The sequence below is a fragment of the Falco biarmicus genome, chromosome 11, assembly GCF_023638135.1.
Source record: "Falco biarmicus isolate bFalBia1 chromosome 11, bFalBia1.pri, whole genome shotgun sequence".
NCBI classification, from domain to species: Eukaryota; Metazoa; Chordata; class Aves; order Falconiformes; family Falconidae; genus Falco; species Falco biarmicus.
This window is the reverse complement of record NC_079298.1, coordinates 6,179,265-6,196,993: the sequence shown is the minus strand read 5'-3', so window position 1 is coordinate 6,196,993 and position 17,729 is coordinate 6,179,265. Positions and strand designations below refer to the sequence as shown.

The 17,729-nt window shown below is 42.3% G+C and overlaps 1 protein-coding gene across 11 annotated transcripts in view; it reads left to right on the top strand.

Annotated features, from left to right (window-relative positions):
• Positions 1 to 17,729, top strand: part of NFIA (nuclear factor I A) — a 359,539-nt gene that overhangs the window by 322,208 nt on the left and 19,602 nt on the right. For 9 of the 11 annotated variants that reach the window (XM_056356625.1, XM_056356619.1, XM_056356620.1 and 6 more), the window contains 2 exons: positions 44 to 209; positions 7,476 to 7,567. In XM_056356625.1, the coding sequence (XP_056212600.1) occupies positions 44 to 209; positions 7,476 to 7,567 (258 nt within the window). The remainder of the gene's footprint in view (positions 1 to 43; positions 210 to 7,475; positions 7,568 to 17,729) is intronic. The other 2 variants (XM_056356616.1, XM_056356622.1) reach the window with 1 other exon arrangement.

Genomic DNA, 17,729 nt, shown 5'->3' with positions numbered 1-17,729 from the left:
GATTTTTAGTGTAATTTTTGTCTGTTTGCTTGTTTTTTGGCAGCCCAATGGTAGCAGCCAAGGCAAGGTGCACAATCCATTCCTTCCTACCCCAATGTTGCCACCACCACCTCCACCACCAATGGCTAGGCCTGTGCCTCTGCCAGTGCCAGACACAAAACCTCCAACTACATCAACAGAAGGAGGGGCCACCTCTCCCACTTCTCCAAGTAAGTATAGACGCAGCGGGAACCAAGGGCTAACAGCAGCAGGCAGCGGGCTGCAATCACCGTCTATCGGCTGTTCAGAGATGAGGACTGGACTAGCTCTTGGGAAGCAGGCGAGCTCTCTGCTCTGTATAGAATGGACAAAATTCTGAGCTGCTTCTATAGTAACAAGGAAAGCATTAGCATAAGGTTACAGTTTTATTTCTGACTTTGTTGGCATTTCATATAACCACGTATGAGAAAAATCACGGCCAGTAGCTAAGCTGTGACACAGACCTCAGACCTTTGGGATCCTGTTTACTGTCATGAAGGGACACGTTGGTATCTCAAGTTAGGCTTTGGAGGATAGATACTAGGTGGAAGTCAGACAGATAGCTTCATTGAAAACGTTGCTGCTTATAAATACGGGGCTACACTAACAACTCTTTCGAGATTACTTCGTTTGTAGTTCTTTTGGGAATAAGTCTTTCTAGATTAACCCAGACGTCTTTCCCTTATGACTTGGTTCCTGAGCCCTGCATTTGGGGCAAGAAGCTATGGTATTTCTTAAGCCCAGGAAGAAAGCTTTAATCCTCTCTCCACCACCCACACGGCTCCCATATGTATTTTGTGTAGCCACAAGTCAAATATACAAATTCCTGGATACACACTTGGGGATACCACTTTGGACTCACTCTTCTGGGAAACAAATGCGATTCAGCTGGGTTTGATGCTTTAAAAAAGTCTGGATGTTCAGGGAGTTAATTGTGAAATGATTTAATGAAGCTATGCTCAAACTGACATTTAAAAACAAAAGGGAAGCTTTCAGTGCTTTAATGGCAACTGTAGGGGACTTGTTCCACAGTGAAGGGAGTCCAAATAACATCCACAAACAAAAATCAATCTAATCGAAAGAGCAAATCCCTTTGTGTGCTTTTCAAGCTTATTATTTAAATGCTATATGCCACCACTGCTTGATGTGCAAAGAGGTTTTCACTATTCAGACCATATGAAGCTGAGATTTTTAAAGCTTTATATATTGTTAGGAGATGTGCACAAGTTCCAGGGGGCATTTTTAAAATCTGGTAGTTTTCAGACTTTTCCATTGCCTTCTGCTATGCGATAGTGCACAACTGCAAACTCAGCAAGATGCTCTGGCTCGCTTTGAAATTAAAATGGGTTTTAGTATGAGACAGTCTGGTAAGTTTGTGAACATGATCTTCTACAATCAGGACTTCTAGAATTGATCAGCAGATTTTTGTTTAGCTAAGAAGTTGATTCATTCCCTTCCCTCCTCTTTCTGACCTTAGACCAACACTTGTGCTATCAGGAAGTTTTGATGCTTTCTGATGGGTGATACCGTCTTTTAAGTCCTATCAATAAGATTTGGTGGTGGAATCTAAAAGGTTAATATTTAGTCATAGTTATCACTGAATACAGTCAGCAATGCCTTACTATTTCCTTGTCTTCAGAATTGGGAAAAATGAAACTAGGTCAATGTGTATTTGTCATTACAGTTGTGACTCAGTTTACTGGCAGTGTGTGGTGTCTAAAAGAAAAAAAAATACCAGCATCATTTTAGCAGTAACCTTAATACTTAACTTGTACGATACTGTGATCATGTAAACAAGCTAAATGCGTGTCTGGCCTGATTTTCAGCTGGCATAAAAACTGGCATTTGTCCGCTGAAGTTTGCAGACCACCACCCATCGGTACCCGGCTTGGGCTGGTCACTGTGGCTTAGTGTTCAGCAGACAGCTGCCATGTTAATTGGGAATTGAGGTTTCCTCAAGAGCAGCCAGTTAATGGTATTTAAACAAAAGATTAGGAAAATAATTACTGTTTGTTAATTAGCTACGCTGATGTCTAAACATATAGATCTGTACATACTCGGGCATGAATCTTCCTTTTGTTAAGGGTTTTGAATAATAGCAACTTGAGTTGTAAAGAAGCATATAATTTAATTTAGGGACAAATTTTACAGAGAAGTAGATTGTAGGAAACATTTTCTTAGAAAAAATATTACATGTATACCAAAGCCAGTGGAAGTGGCTGGCCGCATAAGGAGTAAAGCAAACCCAAACTCCTAGCCTCGCAGGGAAGGTTTTCCAGAAGGGCCCACTGGACTCCATTTAGAGTGTCAGTCAGTACCAACCCTCCCATTTTCATCCGTGTTTATTTTTTCCTTAACTAAATATTAGACTCCAAATAGCAAGTGCAGACTCACCAGAGTTTCATAAAAGCCACACAAAAAAGGTGTTTTCCATAGTTACGAACTGCTCGAGTGCACCAGTTCTGGGAGTGTCACTGGGTTATGGCTGACTGCCCTGCCGAGCTTTAGGGTATTGGAAAGCCACTTATGCAACAAAGGCAGGAGTGATGTTAGAGTTTGGCCAGACTCTCTCCTTCGCTCTGTGGAGGAGAATGAAGCCCCCCCCCCCCCCCCAAGGAAATGGAGTGAAAGGGGTTGCCATTTGCTCCATTCTCCCACCCTTTTTTGGTCTAACAGAAAGCCCTCTGCAGAAACAAAATGCAGTTACGGCCCTACCAAAAATTGGAATATGGCTCTCCTGAGGGGTGCAGGAGCCAGGAGCAGCTGTTCAATACAGCGTGGCCTCCTGGGAATGAGAGCTAAAAATCACAACAAGGTGGTTAATGATTCTCCGAGCAATAGTGAAACCCTCCAGCTGTGACATTAACCAAAACATGAACATTAGTGCTGTCCAAGGAAAGAAGAGCCCCTGGAGATGCACACCAGGGATTTGCCTCTACTGGGTGGCCAGGAATGCTCTGGGAGTTAGAAATTTCAGCTGTGAATCCTATCCCTTTGGAAAGCCAGCATTTTCCTCAGTGAGATGACACAATGGCGATGGGATTCATGAGGTTTGGGAGGGTTCATTTTTCCTCCATAAAAAGCCTTTTCAATAAGACACATCCTTGATGTCAGAAGCAGTCCCAAAATTATCTTATCTCAGATCTCTTCTAAATTTTGTTTGGTTGGTAACCCATAACAAACACAACACATTTTTTTCTTGAACTTGACAGTTTCTGGGTTTAATATCTCATTGCCCAAAGAAAACACCACTTCCACTACGTGCCAGTTGGACTTTATCACTATCATAACTGAATCTGAGCTTTAGGATCTGTGGCCCTCATTCCAGTGCAGAGTCTAAACTACAGCCATCCTGTACACGGTAATTTTCAAAGAGCTTTTTTAAACTAAACGGTCTTTTCTAAGGTTCACAACTCTACATGGGGAGAAACTTGGCTATTTTCCCTTGTTGGGCAAGATCGTTATTGGTTAATGTCCCTTTGCAGAAAGGAGTTTTCGTGTTAAACAGCATTTGTGTCAGGACAAGAAGAATGTTCTTGTGGCTATAGTAGTGGATTCATAATCAGATTGGATTTCTCTCCCTTTCTCTGCTATGCATTGACGGAGCACCCTCTGGGCAAGCCGTTGTAGCGTTCTGTTTGCTCCTTTCCCCATCCATAAAAAAGATGGTGATGACTCTATCATTTAATTTGCTAGAATTTGTAGTTCCCTCTCAGATACTCAGCTGCAGAATGCAATGTGGTAGGAATTGCTGTAGTGCACTGTGTTCCTCTGGTCAGTTCTCTCACTACAACTCCACAATGGCTAAACTGACTCCTAGTCCATTGCAAAACAGTATAGCTCTTCATTTCAAGCACATTTACCTGTCATCTTGGTCTGTAGAAGAGAGACCTAGCATTACATTAGGTTATCGCACGCCCAAATCATCTTTACCCACCAAAAGTTTATCCTTTTAATCCAGGACTGTCTGATAAATGACACACTCCTATACTTAATAGAAATTATTTCAGGAAAGTATATTTAAAATTAACATTCTCCTACTGCAGGCAACTTTAAAATACATGACATTCCCAAAACTGTGTGTTTGTCTTGTCTTTCATAAAATTTCTTGCCATTTTGGCTAAATATCAAAGCTGTCTGTGTGAGCAAATGTTCTTTCTCTGCCAGCTCCTGTTTCGCTTGTTCCTGAAGTGAAGCATCACAGCAAATTTGTGGCATCACATGCATTTCCTTGGCTATGCACTATGATGTTGCAAACAATCCTTAGTGAATTCCAGTAGCAGAAAGACTAGGCTGGGCAGGAAGATGTTTCTGTTCAAGCCCAACAGGCCAGCTATCAGCTGGTGTAAACTAGTGTAGATCTGTGCAATTCCCGTGGAGCAAAGCTGATAAAGATCAGGAGAAGATCTGCTTAAGAGACCTGGCTTCTGTTCCTTTCCATGCCTTGGCTTTTCTCTTTCCTAAAAAGGAGTTTGAAGACCCTACCATGGGCTTAGCCTATGTGTACTATAATATAATACCACCCAGCTTTAACCAGTGAGAGCAGTTAGCCCCATCCTAATCTCAGAGCAGAGCATAGGGATCAGAAGTGGTAAAACTTCCAGGCATCCCACCTCCATGTCAGACAAGGGTATTTATATGAAGACAGTAATATACAACTAGAAGCCGTGTTGGTGATGGTCTAAGCAACAGCCGGTACTGCTCCCTTTTCTGAAGCAGATTGCACCGTAACAGGTCTCACTGCTAATGTGTCCATGTCAACTTAATATTCTGAACCAAAATGGCCCCTTAAAATCCGCAAAGATCTTGTGACATTTTACAGTGAAGTAGGACTAGCATCTTGGGAAACTCCAATGTAAAGCTTGCTCTGCATATATGTAGTTTTGGTGCTCTTCATTTCTTGGCTGTAGCAATGTAGTTATATGACCTTAAGGAAATACCAAGCTGACATCCGAGTATTTTCAGAAAGCAAGTTAAACATAGTTTGGAGCATTACAGAAGAAAGGTATACATAGTAATTCACCCAGCAGGATTTAAGGAGACTTTTGTGCATATTATACAGTTTTCAAATGCTTTAGAATTTTTGTTTGAACAAAGAAGCCATTTAAGACGGCATTCTGATGGTTTCTCTTTGATTTTCTACCAAATATCACAGCAAAACTATCTGCCAGTGGGGAACTGTAAACAAGATCTTGAGTTCCTTCCCCTCTGAGTGGAACATACCTGCTCCAAGGGATTAAATGGCCTCTCCGCTCATTCTGCTTCCTTAAAAGTAGACCAGAAGAACCGAACAACAGATGTTTGATTTTTGAGCTTTAAGTTAGTTTTCCCCACTGCAGGAGGAATTTTTAGTCTTGCTCAACATAGGGTTCATTAGTTAGTTTAAAGAAAACCAAAGCCCTCACCATAAAACAGCACAGAAGAATCTTAATGCATGGCACTAGCAACAGAGGTACACCTTTTGCAAACGTGTGGCTTTGAATTATTAAGCAAATTAACACGGTAAAAAGGCAAGGAGAACATCTCACCAAATCTACTCAGTTCATTTCTTCTTTGACTTGCAGATATGAATAACAACCAGTGTACCCGTTCATACTCTAATGTGCAAGCTGCACTGCAGTTTGCAAAATCATCTCAGAAAGATGAATTTGTGCACTTAAAAATTCCTTTAAAACTTTGTGAAGGAAAGGTGTTCCTCACATGATTTTTGCAAGTACTAGCAAACTATTACCTTTTTGGAGTGAAAAGCTCATCTGACCAGAAACAACTGGGAAGGATTCATTCTTAGGAATCAGGAGTGCCTTACCTCCCCTCAGATCAGTTAAGAAATGTTAGTTCTTAATGCAGTTCCTGGGGTTATTTCAGGGGATTGCTCTTTAAGAAAGTGAAGCTGTCTGATATAATTGTAAGAATTAGGAGGCATCATGAGATTTTTATGAGACTTGGGTAGAGAGGGAAGGGAAGGATGTGGTTCCACATGCTCGTAGACTAGGGAACTCCTTGCCAAAGCGCTTTGTGGGATGCAGAACATCTGCACCCAAGGGCAGATCAGGCATTCATCAATGAGAAATCCCTTGTGGGCCATTAAGTATAGGGAGACCCTGAGCTGAAAATAATCAGAGGGTGGGTGGTAAAGAATGTGAGAAAGTAAATATGTGACCTGTTCTGACTCTTCCCTGTGCATCTGCTTATGGCATCTGTGAGAGAGAGGACAGTGGATAAGGTAGAGCATTGGTCTGATTCAGCAGTCTTAAACCAAAGGCTTCTCCAAGTAACATCTCCTCACCAAATATTTTGCCTTCAGAAAGGCAACAGGCTTTCATCTACAGAGACAACTCAGTGTCTTCTCTGACTCTTAACTCACTTTATTTTTCTGTAACGTTGAGGCCTGAACATTATATTTAGCCTGACTGGAATTTGGCAAGTAACTTTCCTTTTAACATTGCTTTTTGTCTCTTCATTGGATAGTTAGATTGTCTGGGGATTTTATTCAGCAGAATGCATTCCCATAAATATATTTAAAATAGACAGAATCACTGTTTGTATTAAGGCGTCTATTTAGGTTATTTGAATTTAGATCTGAACCTGCAAAAAACTGAGCAAGGGAGATTACATGGGGGATTTTCAAAAGAGAGGACTGAAAATGTGTTGAAAGCTTTTGAATGTGGAAGTACGTGGCATTGTGGACAGTTACAGTGGAGAATATAATGCAACAATAAAATCATTAAAGTACTTCAAGTTTGGAAGTAATCTGGGTTCTTGGCTTGCATTGCATTTAATAGCTTTACGTTCATGGGAGCCACTCCAGTTTTTAAAGGCAGCTTCAGCCTTCAGACTGATTGCACTTACCACCCCAGTGAAACTGCAACCCATTAATTTTTTACCGAAAGGATCATCCTAGTTTGTCAAACACATCAAGTGAACATTTCAGAGAGTGCAGACCATAGCAGTATGAAAACCAAAACTTTATATGAAGCGAGAATGCTGGATTAGCTTGAAATAAGGGTCTGATTCTGTTGATAAGCACTTTAATAAATTCACTGCTATTCAAAACTCCATTAAAGTGGAAGATACCACATATTTGAGTGAAAATAGTCAGGCAGTCTCAGGACCTACAGAAGTCTCTTGTGCTGTCCCATCACGGAAAGGCCTGCTGTGGTTCTCTTCTGGGATGGAGAGCCGTGCAGGTGACCCAGCACACTTCTCCCCGAGTGCACGTCATTGCCATCCTGCCTGGCAAGGAGCCCTCCCCCAGCAGCCCAGCTCCCTATGTGTTTATAGCCCCATCATTAAGACCAAACCTTTCCAGTGTCTAAAACCAAACTCTTGCTCTCTAAAACGTTTGCACATTTCTATGTTAAACATCTGCTTAGGTGGCTCTGAGACAGTGTGTTTTGGTGTTGTTCGTGTGCAATCTAGTGCCGCTTCCTCAACGCATGTGTCCCTTCCCTTCACAGCCTACTCGACACCCAGCACCTCCCCCGCAAACCGATTCGTCAGTGTTGGACCACGGGATCCAAGCTTTGTAAATATCCCTCAACAGACTCAGGTGGGCCGCTTTCAACTTCTCTGTATGCCTGCAGCCTCTTCTTCTTCAGTGTACTCTAACGTGTCCCCGCGGAGCCAGCTGCATTGCCGCTGTCACTTCACCCACATGGTCTCAGTAACTACAGTGAAATGTCACTTGCAGTTTGTTTGTCTGTTGTGTTTTTTTTGGGCTTGTGTAGTAATAACGCTGCTTTCGTAACTGGAAAGATCTCTCCTGCTTTCTAAGATAATGGCTTCTAGTGCATAGTTTTTTCCTCCAGGACTGCATTTTCAAAGACTTTTGCTCCAACCTGTTCCCTAGGCAGTGCATTTAAATGCATATGCAAAAGGAGCTCAGAGAGACCCATCAGGTAACAGTGCACCCTAGTCCCCTACCAGATACAGCGGGAGACTGCTCCCATGACTTCCATGTAGAAAACCAGTCTCGAATTCCTGGCTGGCCATTTGCATGGTGGGCTGTGAGCAAGCAGGAGATTTTGTAATCGCGAGCACATCTGTTTCCTTACACAAAAAGAAAAATGTCCAGTTGAGGCAGGCCTATAAAGCTGGGTTAACTGAATTCATAGTCCTGCTATGGTCAAATCAGAAGCTCAAGTAAACATTTGTGTTTCTTTAGGAGAAGGACGAGGTTTAAATGTGCTTTTTCCAAGCTGTATCAAATTCCCAGGGTCGATTAAGAAAATAGTTGTTGGCAGTTTTGTTAGCAGCTAATTTGAGCCAGATGTTGAAAAAATTAAGTCTGTGCTTAATATCATGTTATTGTGGTGGAGAAGGTATAAAAAAGTGGGCAGGACTAGTGCTTTAGGACAACTGCAGTTTGTAGTTTTAAGTCATTGCTTGATTACATTACAGTTCTTTTAAAGATGAACAGCAGAAATGTTTGTAATTTTGTTTTGAGCTGGTTGCGATAACTAAAAAGTAGTAATTCAAATAACTAGCAAATTGGGGAGTAATACCCTTAGCTCTTGTAACTTCTTTCAAATCGTTTATATGCATCTGCATAATTAGTGTACAGATTAATGGCTGTCACATGCCACAGTCCAGTGTATGCATGAAGACAGGCTCCTCGTTGCGATGGCTCCAGCACCTATGCTGTCAATGAAACCCAAGGTGCTCATTACCAAAGACTTTCAGTTTACAGGGCTGCAACCAGATGCCTGTGCACACAACGTGTTTTCTTGCTATCTGTTCTTTGTGTACAATTTGTTAGGGGCTTTAGTTTATAGCTCTGTCGACAGCACAGGTTAAACTGCATCGAATCTCAAACCTTCTCTGCATTAAATAGGGTCACAGAAAGTACACCAGCAGTGCAGAGCGGGGCTTTAACCCGTCAGGTTCTGATTTTTTTCATGCCTTAACAAAACGCAAGCCGCACCCCGCTTTTCAAGCCTCTTCCCTTATTGAGTTCATGTACGTGACAAGTTTTCACGTGCCTTCACATTTAAATCGTATTTCTCCAGTCATTTTGGAAACAACTGGAATACACAGAAATACACAGAAATTGGGAAACGGGGATGTTAAGGTATACTGTTAAAGTCCTTTAGCATTCGGTCTTTTCCTTCATCGCTCAGGAAACTTGAAACCCTTTGGAGAATGCTACTTACCTTTTCCAGAAGACTTGAAAAACTACTAGTTGGTGAATTGATTATGTAGTAAGACACAACAGTATTAAGTCTCCAAAATATTTCAGACATATTTGCAGCATGCAGCCTAGGTTTCCCAGATAAGTTTGTTGACTGGAAACTTTTATCCTCCTTATTTATGACTTAAATCATTTTAAAGTGCTCTAGCCTTACTTTAAGTGCTTCTATGTAATGCAGTATAGTGAATAACAATGCTGTACAGTGAAAAACAATACTCAAGCACAGCTTCCAATTAAAGTCAAACATGCTGCAGTGGGTAAGGAGACTGACTTCCAGTCTCTGACTCCAGCTGCATCTCTTGTGCTTCAATACATCATTACACCACCACAACCCACTTGGTACTAAATATATAATTTATCAGCAAAACTCACTACTTATTCATGAAACAACTCTGAAGTTGACTGTGTTTTAAATCAGAAAAGTGAGGTAAAAATACTAACTGCAATGATTTGGGACTTTCTTAGTGTTCCTCTAAACAAAGACAGGCTTTTGTACTCTTTTTTGCAGGGCATTAGCGTATAGGATGATCACTTAGGATATTTTCAAAATGAAAATATAAAAACACATAGGACTGTGTTATTAAAAGCAGCTGGGGTGGCTGCTTTCCATCAGGATTTTTATAGTACATTCAGAGTCAGCCTAAGATATGGGTCCTGAGGACCACTAACTGCCAGGCCACACAGCTCCCTTAGACAAGAGGAAGCAGTGAGCAGTCAGAGCTTCTGAAAGTCAAGCTTAAATATAAGGGTTAAGCAACTCTTTACTGCTGGAGCAACAAAATAAAAATGAAGACTGTATCTGAACATCTGCTTTTTAAAATTACAGTCCAGCTACAAGCTATAAGAAAACGTTATGGTCAGCTTTTTGGTGGCTCTGATTTTCTCTTCCGATTGGTGGGTCATTTGACTGCAGGCACTAGTTACGCATCATCGTTATTAGTCTTAAAATGCTGCAGAAGTGAGTCTGTGCACGGGGATGTGACAGTGCTGTTCAGCAGAAGTTGCATTTCCCATACATGGGCATTCACAGGCTTTCACAGAACATTGGAATAAAATCGTAGACAAATGTACAACAGCATGGCTGGGTTTGAACAAGGATCATTCTGTCCTAGGCTGTTTTCAAACAACCAAAAGCAGTACATGTCTTTCTTAATGGGCATTACAAAAATTAACAGTAGACATTTCCATTAGCAGCATGTTCTGACTTGTGTCACGTTGCTTCAGATATAATCCCTTAAAGGAATTTTATAGAATTTATATAATATTTTATTTAGAAGAAGGCCATCTTCCTGTGTCAACAAAGGTTGTAGCAGGACGACAACTCCATGACAGAGGAGAGACCAGAAAATAAACTGGTTTAAGTCAGTAGTTCTGATTCAGCAACAAAAGCCCTGAAAGGGCTGTTGCCTTTGTCTGGTTTTAGCAGCTTTAAAACTTTTCAGGGTTTGTTTTTCAATACACTGCCACTGCTTACCCCATCCATCACTCTGCCACTCTGGTGGCTCACTGCGTAATTGTCCTGTCTGGGGGGTTATTTGAATCTAAATTTCTGTTTGAGCTATTAGAAGAAACACTTGACTTGGCATCCTCTGTATATGTTGACAAAAAGGCACAGGTGTTGTAACCTTTGCTTGATAAATCATTTACTTTCGCTACTCGACTCGCAAGCAGTATGGGGGCATCAGCTTTTTAACTGCCTTTTCCATATGCAAATCAGAAATACAGTATGCCTGGGGTACACAGTCTTTAGTTTCAAAAGCAAGCTGGTCTAGATACCTCATGACTAAGTAATAGATAGGTCTCTCGTATTGCCAAGGACTTGTAATAAGGAGAGTGGTAGGGGAAAGGGAAAGTACCATCACATTAATTAGGGACTAGCCTATCAGTAGCAGCAACACTAATAAAGAATAAAGGATTCTGAGTTTGGGGTGGGTGGGTTTTTTTTCCTAACCAAGCGATAAAAGTAATTTTGAAACACAGGATATGCGCTCCGAGTACACGCAGCTGGTAGCACTAAACTAGCAACCCGCTCTTTGTGACCAGAGTTTGCGTTGTCACTCGCCTCTCTAAACAGTGTTTGCTGATCAATAATGCCCTCACTCTGCTCGAGCGTACAAAATTCCTTTGGGGATCAGTGTGCTGTATTCAGTGTGCTGCAGCTCCACTTCACACTAAACATTGTTTACTAGGCTCAGTCCTGTTTGCCACCTACTTACCCTGTATCTTCCTGGAAATTGTATTTCGGATGCTAAAAACAGCTCCTGAACAACACATGCCTGCTCCATCTAATCACTCCTACCTGCCAGTAGCCCATGTGCCTTACACAGTAAGGTTACGAGGATGAACAGAACAGAAACCGCCTCCTACTGAGGCACCCAAGCAGAGGATCAACTGCTTTACCACTGTGAGAAACTAAACAGTTTTCTTGTCCGCTTAAGAGATAAAGTGTATCATGCACCCTCCTGCCCAGCTGTTTTTGGAAAAATCCCTCTCTAAGGTAAACATGCTTTATATCGGATCCATCCCAGTTAGTTTCTAAACCTTAGTTAAGAGAAAAACTAATTAATTATTCCCTTACCTTTCTCTAGGAAAAGGTAGAACTATTTTCTAGAAGAACAGAAGTAGAAGCCTTTTCTGCTTCTGCCTTTGCAGGTTCCCAAAGCTACAGTCAGATCATGGATAGCAAGCCAGGGTCTTGTTTTCTGGCACTTTTCCTGGCGGGGCCCTCGAGCCACCCAGCTACAACAGTGCTCCAGGTAGAGTTCATCCTTCATAATGCAAAACAATTGAAACAAAAGTCACAGAACTTACCTAGCACATGCCAATAAAGTAAAAGAAAAACCCCAAAAGTCAAACAAGCTTATCTAGGCAGTGAAAAGGTAAGTACAAAAACCAGTAAGCTCAAAAGCACAGCCATGCACTTGCTACCAGACTTATAAAGACCAGGTACAAAAATGCACACTGTGAAACACACCTAGAAAAGAGTAATGCTGCCCTATAGTAAGTTGGGAGGGAAATTAATGAAGTTTAGTAAAATATTTATAGTATAAAGAAATTGCTGACTTCTTTAGATCTGCTCCTGTTCTCTGCCTTTCTTGAATTAGACAGTGGTATCTTTGTAGCTTCTTCTTTTAGGCTTTTATTTATCTCTAAAAAACCACCTTATGCCTCAGGTGCGTATACAAACCTAATTGTACAATTACTTTCTTTTGAGAGGCAAGGGAAAGACTATTTTACTTCCCCACAATCCTTTTAGACAGCAAACTGCAACCTGCAATTTTTTACTGGCAGCACTTTAAAACAAAGGGCATGAGAAAAAAATGAGCTTTATGCTGTGTCCTGTAGGTTAGCAGATGTGAGCTCTGTCAGACACGGGAGGGAGGCAAATTCCAGAGTAGATGGTCCTTCTGTGATAACAGCCAGTCGCTGCTGCCTAGACACTTAATTCGGAGGAGTGTGGTGCAGGTGATGCCCCTCACCGCGGCTGGAGGCTGTGCAGGCAGGGGGGAGGCAGGGAAGCAGTCTTGCAGGTAGCAAGGCCTGAAAGCGTATAGGATTCATAGATCAAAGTTGGCATCCTGAACAGGAAGCTAATGCAGTTCCTCCAGAGCTACTGTTCCTGCGGCTGAAACCACATAGCTGTTTTGTGCCCAGGTTCCATTGCCACCCTATGGAAGAAAGAAACCAGTGCACACATTTTTCTTCTGACAAATAAAACATATGCCTCGCTTCACAGGGATTTTCCATTTTTGCTTCTCACTGCACCCCTGCCACGGTGCCCTGCCCTTTGCACTGTCAGAAAGGGACGTGGAGCTGCCAGCCTTGCACACGGCTCGTGTTGATGTGCTTTATTAATGAGTACCACAAGCTGCTTGTCCTTTTCTGCCTCTGCACCCTTCCCTCTTTCTCCCATTTCCCCACACCCAGGCATTGCTCGGGCCAGACAGGCAGCACCTGCTGGCCCTCGGGCAGGAAGGGGAAGGTCAGGGTTTCGTGGTGTCGCTGCAGTGGGCTAACAGCTGAGCCACCGCTTCACTTCGCAGAGCAGTTTGTGGTCAGAAAAAGTGTAAGGGGTGCAAGTGGCTTGTACATTGCAGTGGACATGCAGAGAACGTGAGAGGCTGCAGGAACAAGATCAGGCCTTTTATTTTGGGGATTCTGAGCAGAACTATTTATAAGCCAGGTCAGTGCTACTTGTTGCTTTGGTGACTGTTACTCCGCAGGATAAGAATACTTATCCTCAAGGCTGAACACACCGCTTGTGTTGGAGCGTGAATGAAGAACACTAATTTGGAAGCACTTGTTCAAAGCAGTTCAGCCCCCTGAGAATTACATAGTCCACAAAGTAACTTCCCTAGGCCGGCATGCATGGCTTTGGAAGAAACTTAAGCTGCAAACACTTCTAAACAGAGACTTGACTGCCCCTTTTCTTCTCTTGGTCCATAGCAGCAAATGTAGTGACAGGTTCAGAACATCGTTTGCATGCAGGAGTAACATCTCTTCTGGGTAAAGAAGAGAAATTTGCAGAGACTAGATATAAAAACACAGTTTTGTGGTGTGGGACTGATACTTTCTAGAGCTGCTGAAGTTAGAGGGATTGCTGTCCTCCCTAACCCAGCAGGAATCTGTGGACTTTCTCATATGGGCAATGGGAAGCAAGGGCTGCTCTCCTCCAACACCCAGAACAGAGTTACACAGTGCCCAAAGTGCCATCTGAATTTTAGATTGCTCCTGAGCCTGCTCTACACCCTCATGGATCGCTTTCCTACTAGACATTACAATACACTTAAGAAATGGGACACCCAAAACACAGATCAGAAACAGAACCGTTGCAACGAGCACTTGAGTGTGTGAGAAAAGAAAATTGTATATGTGAGCGCTTAATTTATAGTAATTGCCTGGGCTGAAGGGCATCGAAGAAGAATGGGCTTTTTTAGGCATGAACCCTGTTATGACCACTGACAGTTTTGATCCCTGAGCAAAAAGTGTTTTGTTGCAGAACCAGTGGCACAAAGCTACTGATACGTGACCTGAATGTTGGTCTGTCTTTCGTCTTCCACCCAGGAAACAGCTATACTGGCCTTATCTTGAGGGTGGCCTGGAGATGGCTCTGAAAATGTAGTATAAGTGTAGAGAGGGTGCGCATAGAAATGCAATGTTAATCCCTATCAAGCATCCACAGGTCTCAGACTCTGGGAAGCTGAAAGATTTCAGATTCTGCCTTAGCTTTGTGTTTGGCCATATTAAACTCGCCCTTCTCTTTTGTTGAAATTCATCAAGGAAATGTTGGCTGAATCTTTAGCTAAGCTAAAATTGAGATGGTTCTACCATGATGGGAGCAAAGAGCCCACATGCGGCTGAGTGCAGCATGAGTGTGAGCGTGCTGCTCTGATCGCAGTTGCTAATGGCAGTCCAGAGTGTGTTCCACAGAGAGGAGACACAAAGGTGGCCAGAAAGCAGGGTCACTCCCCAACTCCCATTCCCTTCATTGCCTGCTCAGCTCAGGGCACAAAGCCCATTTAATTGAGTTTTTGTGCAGAGGGGCAGCATGAAATTTCACTCTCAGCTCAGTTCTTGAAAAGCAGAGAACAGTATACCTCAAGAAGAAAGCATATATTGCACTATAAAGGTAAAGATTCATAGAAGACTTCCCAGTACCATCATGTGGCCTTATCTTCAAAGTGGGTTGGAGCTAAATCGGTCCAGAAATGCCTGGGTTAGTCCTCAGCAGGGGAGATCCTTTTTCCTGTGCTTTTTCTTCCTCCTCCTTGCAGGCTCCAGTGAGCAGTTCAGACTTTTTTTGGAAACTAACACTAAGCATCCTATTTCCAATAGATACAGCATACAATTATTTACAATGGATATAGACGAATTTCCCAAACTAAGCAATTAAATTACTGCATTTTTTCCCCCTCCTTACAATAAACAGGAAGCCTGTGTGTAAGGCACCCTTTCTGTGGGTTTTATGGCCATTACTTATGCTCCACAGTAGGGGAGAAGAGAGAGAAGAAGTAAGTGTGGGCCTGGTGGGAAGAGTTGGCAAATGCAGAAATATGATGAATGAGCTGGAGAGATTTAATTTCTTACTAAATTCTCTACAAGCTGTGTAACCTTTCTTTAGCTAAACAATTACTCTAAAAGGCAATGATTTTCTGTGTTTTCATTGAAAAGTCTTCATAATAACAATGGCCTATGTTCTCCTTCTTGAAGAACTTCTGCCAAAAAACAGTTTTCTTTTTTCCATTCAGCAGGAAACTTTCTTTTATTTTTATTTTTTCAATCTCGTATTGCCTGCTAACATGGATTTACAAGGCCTACCACTTACTGCATGGGGCTGGGAAGAAGCTTCCCCTCAGGCCAAATCATTTTGGTCCATCTCCTTCATAGGGATTCTCACATCTTCCTCCCAAGAGGAGTGCAGCCGCTGTCACAGACATCATACCAGACCCAAGTGACCATTTAAGCTGACAAAACGTGACAGTTCCTATGTCCACAGGTACAGAATACTTGGAAGGGGACTCCCAGATTTGTCTTTCAATGGACAGGCAGCAGCTCATGCCGCTGTTGTGGTGGGTGCAGCCAGGAGGGAGAGCAGGCACTGACTCTGGTGTGGTGCGGGAGAGTCAGCAGATACTTTCATTTCATCAGCCACGCTGCAGATGTAATTAAATCAGAGTGGGTGCTGATCCTCACTGAACCACAGGGTCCTGCGACCAACAGGAGTATTGCAAGGACTTCGGAGATGCAGCATGGGCAGAGCACTTCCCTCCTGCAGAGCTGCACATTTGCTCACATACACACATGCATATGTACAGACACACACACAAATCAAACAAATAAGTATAAGGCAAGATTATAGTTATGTGCCTCTTACTGCTTTTACTTGACTTGGCCCATTTCCTGGCGACCCCACGCCTGCCCCCAACCTCCACTGCAGATAATGCTGTATTGGATTAGTCTGCCTCACTGCTGCATCAGGTCCCAGATCGATTTATTGACTCTGTCAGAGTGGCTAGTACAGTAATTGTTACAAGAGCAGAATAGAAAGCAAGAATGTGTCCACATAAAATATAAAAATGACGTTTTGTTCGTTCTTTCCTCTTTCGCCCTATAGATCTTCATGTGTTTACACAGTGGAGAGCACTTTACTTAAGTTAATCAGCTCCTTCTACATTATTAATTGCGACAGTTAGGGTGCTACATGGCGGCAAACGTATTATTGAAAACATTGATCTCACGCTCACGGTGTCGACCTGAGTAGGTTTTGTATTCCTTCCCTTCTTTCGCAACTGCTTTAGGGTACTATCAAATCACATTTCCCTGACTGACAATACGCCATCGATACCATTGATTGCAGAGAGGGGCAGAGAGATGCGCATGAGAAAGGAAGGAGTGTGCAGAGGTTCAGCGTATTCTGTAGGCTTGGAAAGGGGTTGTTGTAAGTTGGTGCTCGCAGTAATTACATGCCTGGCCTGATTTCTCTATTTTGTAAAGAGTAATAATTTAAGAGCTGGAGTTTCCTAAGTGTTGAAGATTTGCAGAGATGGTATGACGAGACCTTTTAAAATGTGTGTAGAATGTATACCCTTAAAAAAAGACATACTGACTTTTTACAAGGGGTTTGGAAGTGCCTTTGAAAGACATTTCATGAAAGTTCAGCTTTCGCAGCTGGTACCTATATGAGCTCCATAAATTCCACACAGCCTGACAAACTCCAGTGGGTGTCACATGTGACCTGGATGGAAAAGGTCAGCAGCTGAATTTATGGCTTTTGCATTTACTGGAACATTAAGATTTTTGCCAACTGCCATATATACATTTTAACAATTCTGCAACCAAAGGATTAGGACCACAATCTACAATGAAGGTCAAAAATTAAAGGCCACAATCCCTACATCCTTCCCAACGGATAGGCATTAAGCTACCTCTGTTCTAAGAATCACCTTTGCTTAATGGCCTCAACATGGAGGTCAAGGAATAAATAAGCTCCAGAGGTGAACACCTTGCAAAATAGACTGTCTTGCTCTGAAATTAATACTAAATTCTGTAAGAAGGGACCAGAAGATGAGAAGCCATTTCTTAACAGAGAAAGGCTGTCCAGTTTGCAGCAGGTTTCATGTTCCCAAGACACTGAGCATCACCTCCCCTAGTGCTGGACTATCCCACAGAAATGCAGGTATCATACAGGGAAAGGACTGGGGCTTCAAATGAAATACGGCAAAATTGCTATAATTTTGTTAAAACCTGCTTATATTTTAAATTTAGCGAAGGTGTCTGGTTTTAGTAAGGACTACTAACAGCACACCAAGTTGTAGCTTTCAAACTTTACCTGGTTTTAGTTCAGAACAACAAAAGGTATTGGTTTGTTTTAGGCACTTCTTTTTATAGTCTATTCTACTTGAACAGAGGTAGAACTGGAAAAGTTGAATATAAAACCAGGATTTAAAAAAAAATTCTACCAAAAATCAAGAGGCTGAACATGAACATATCTTGTTCGCTTAACTACGTAGCCCTTAGTTAC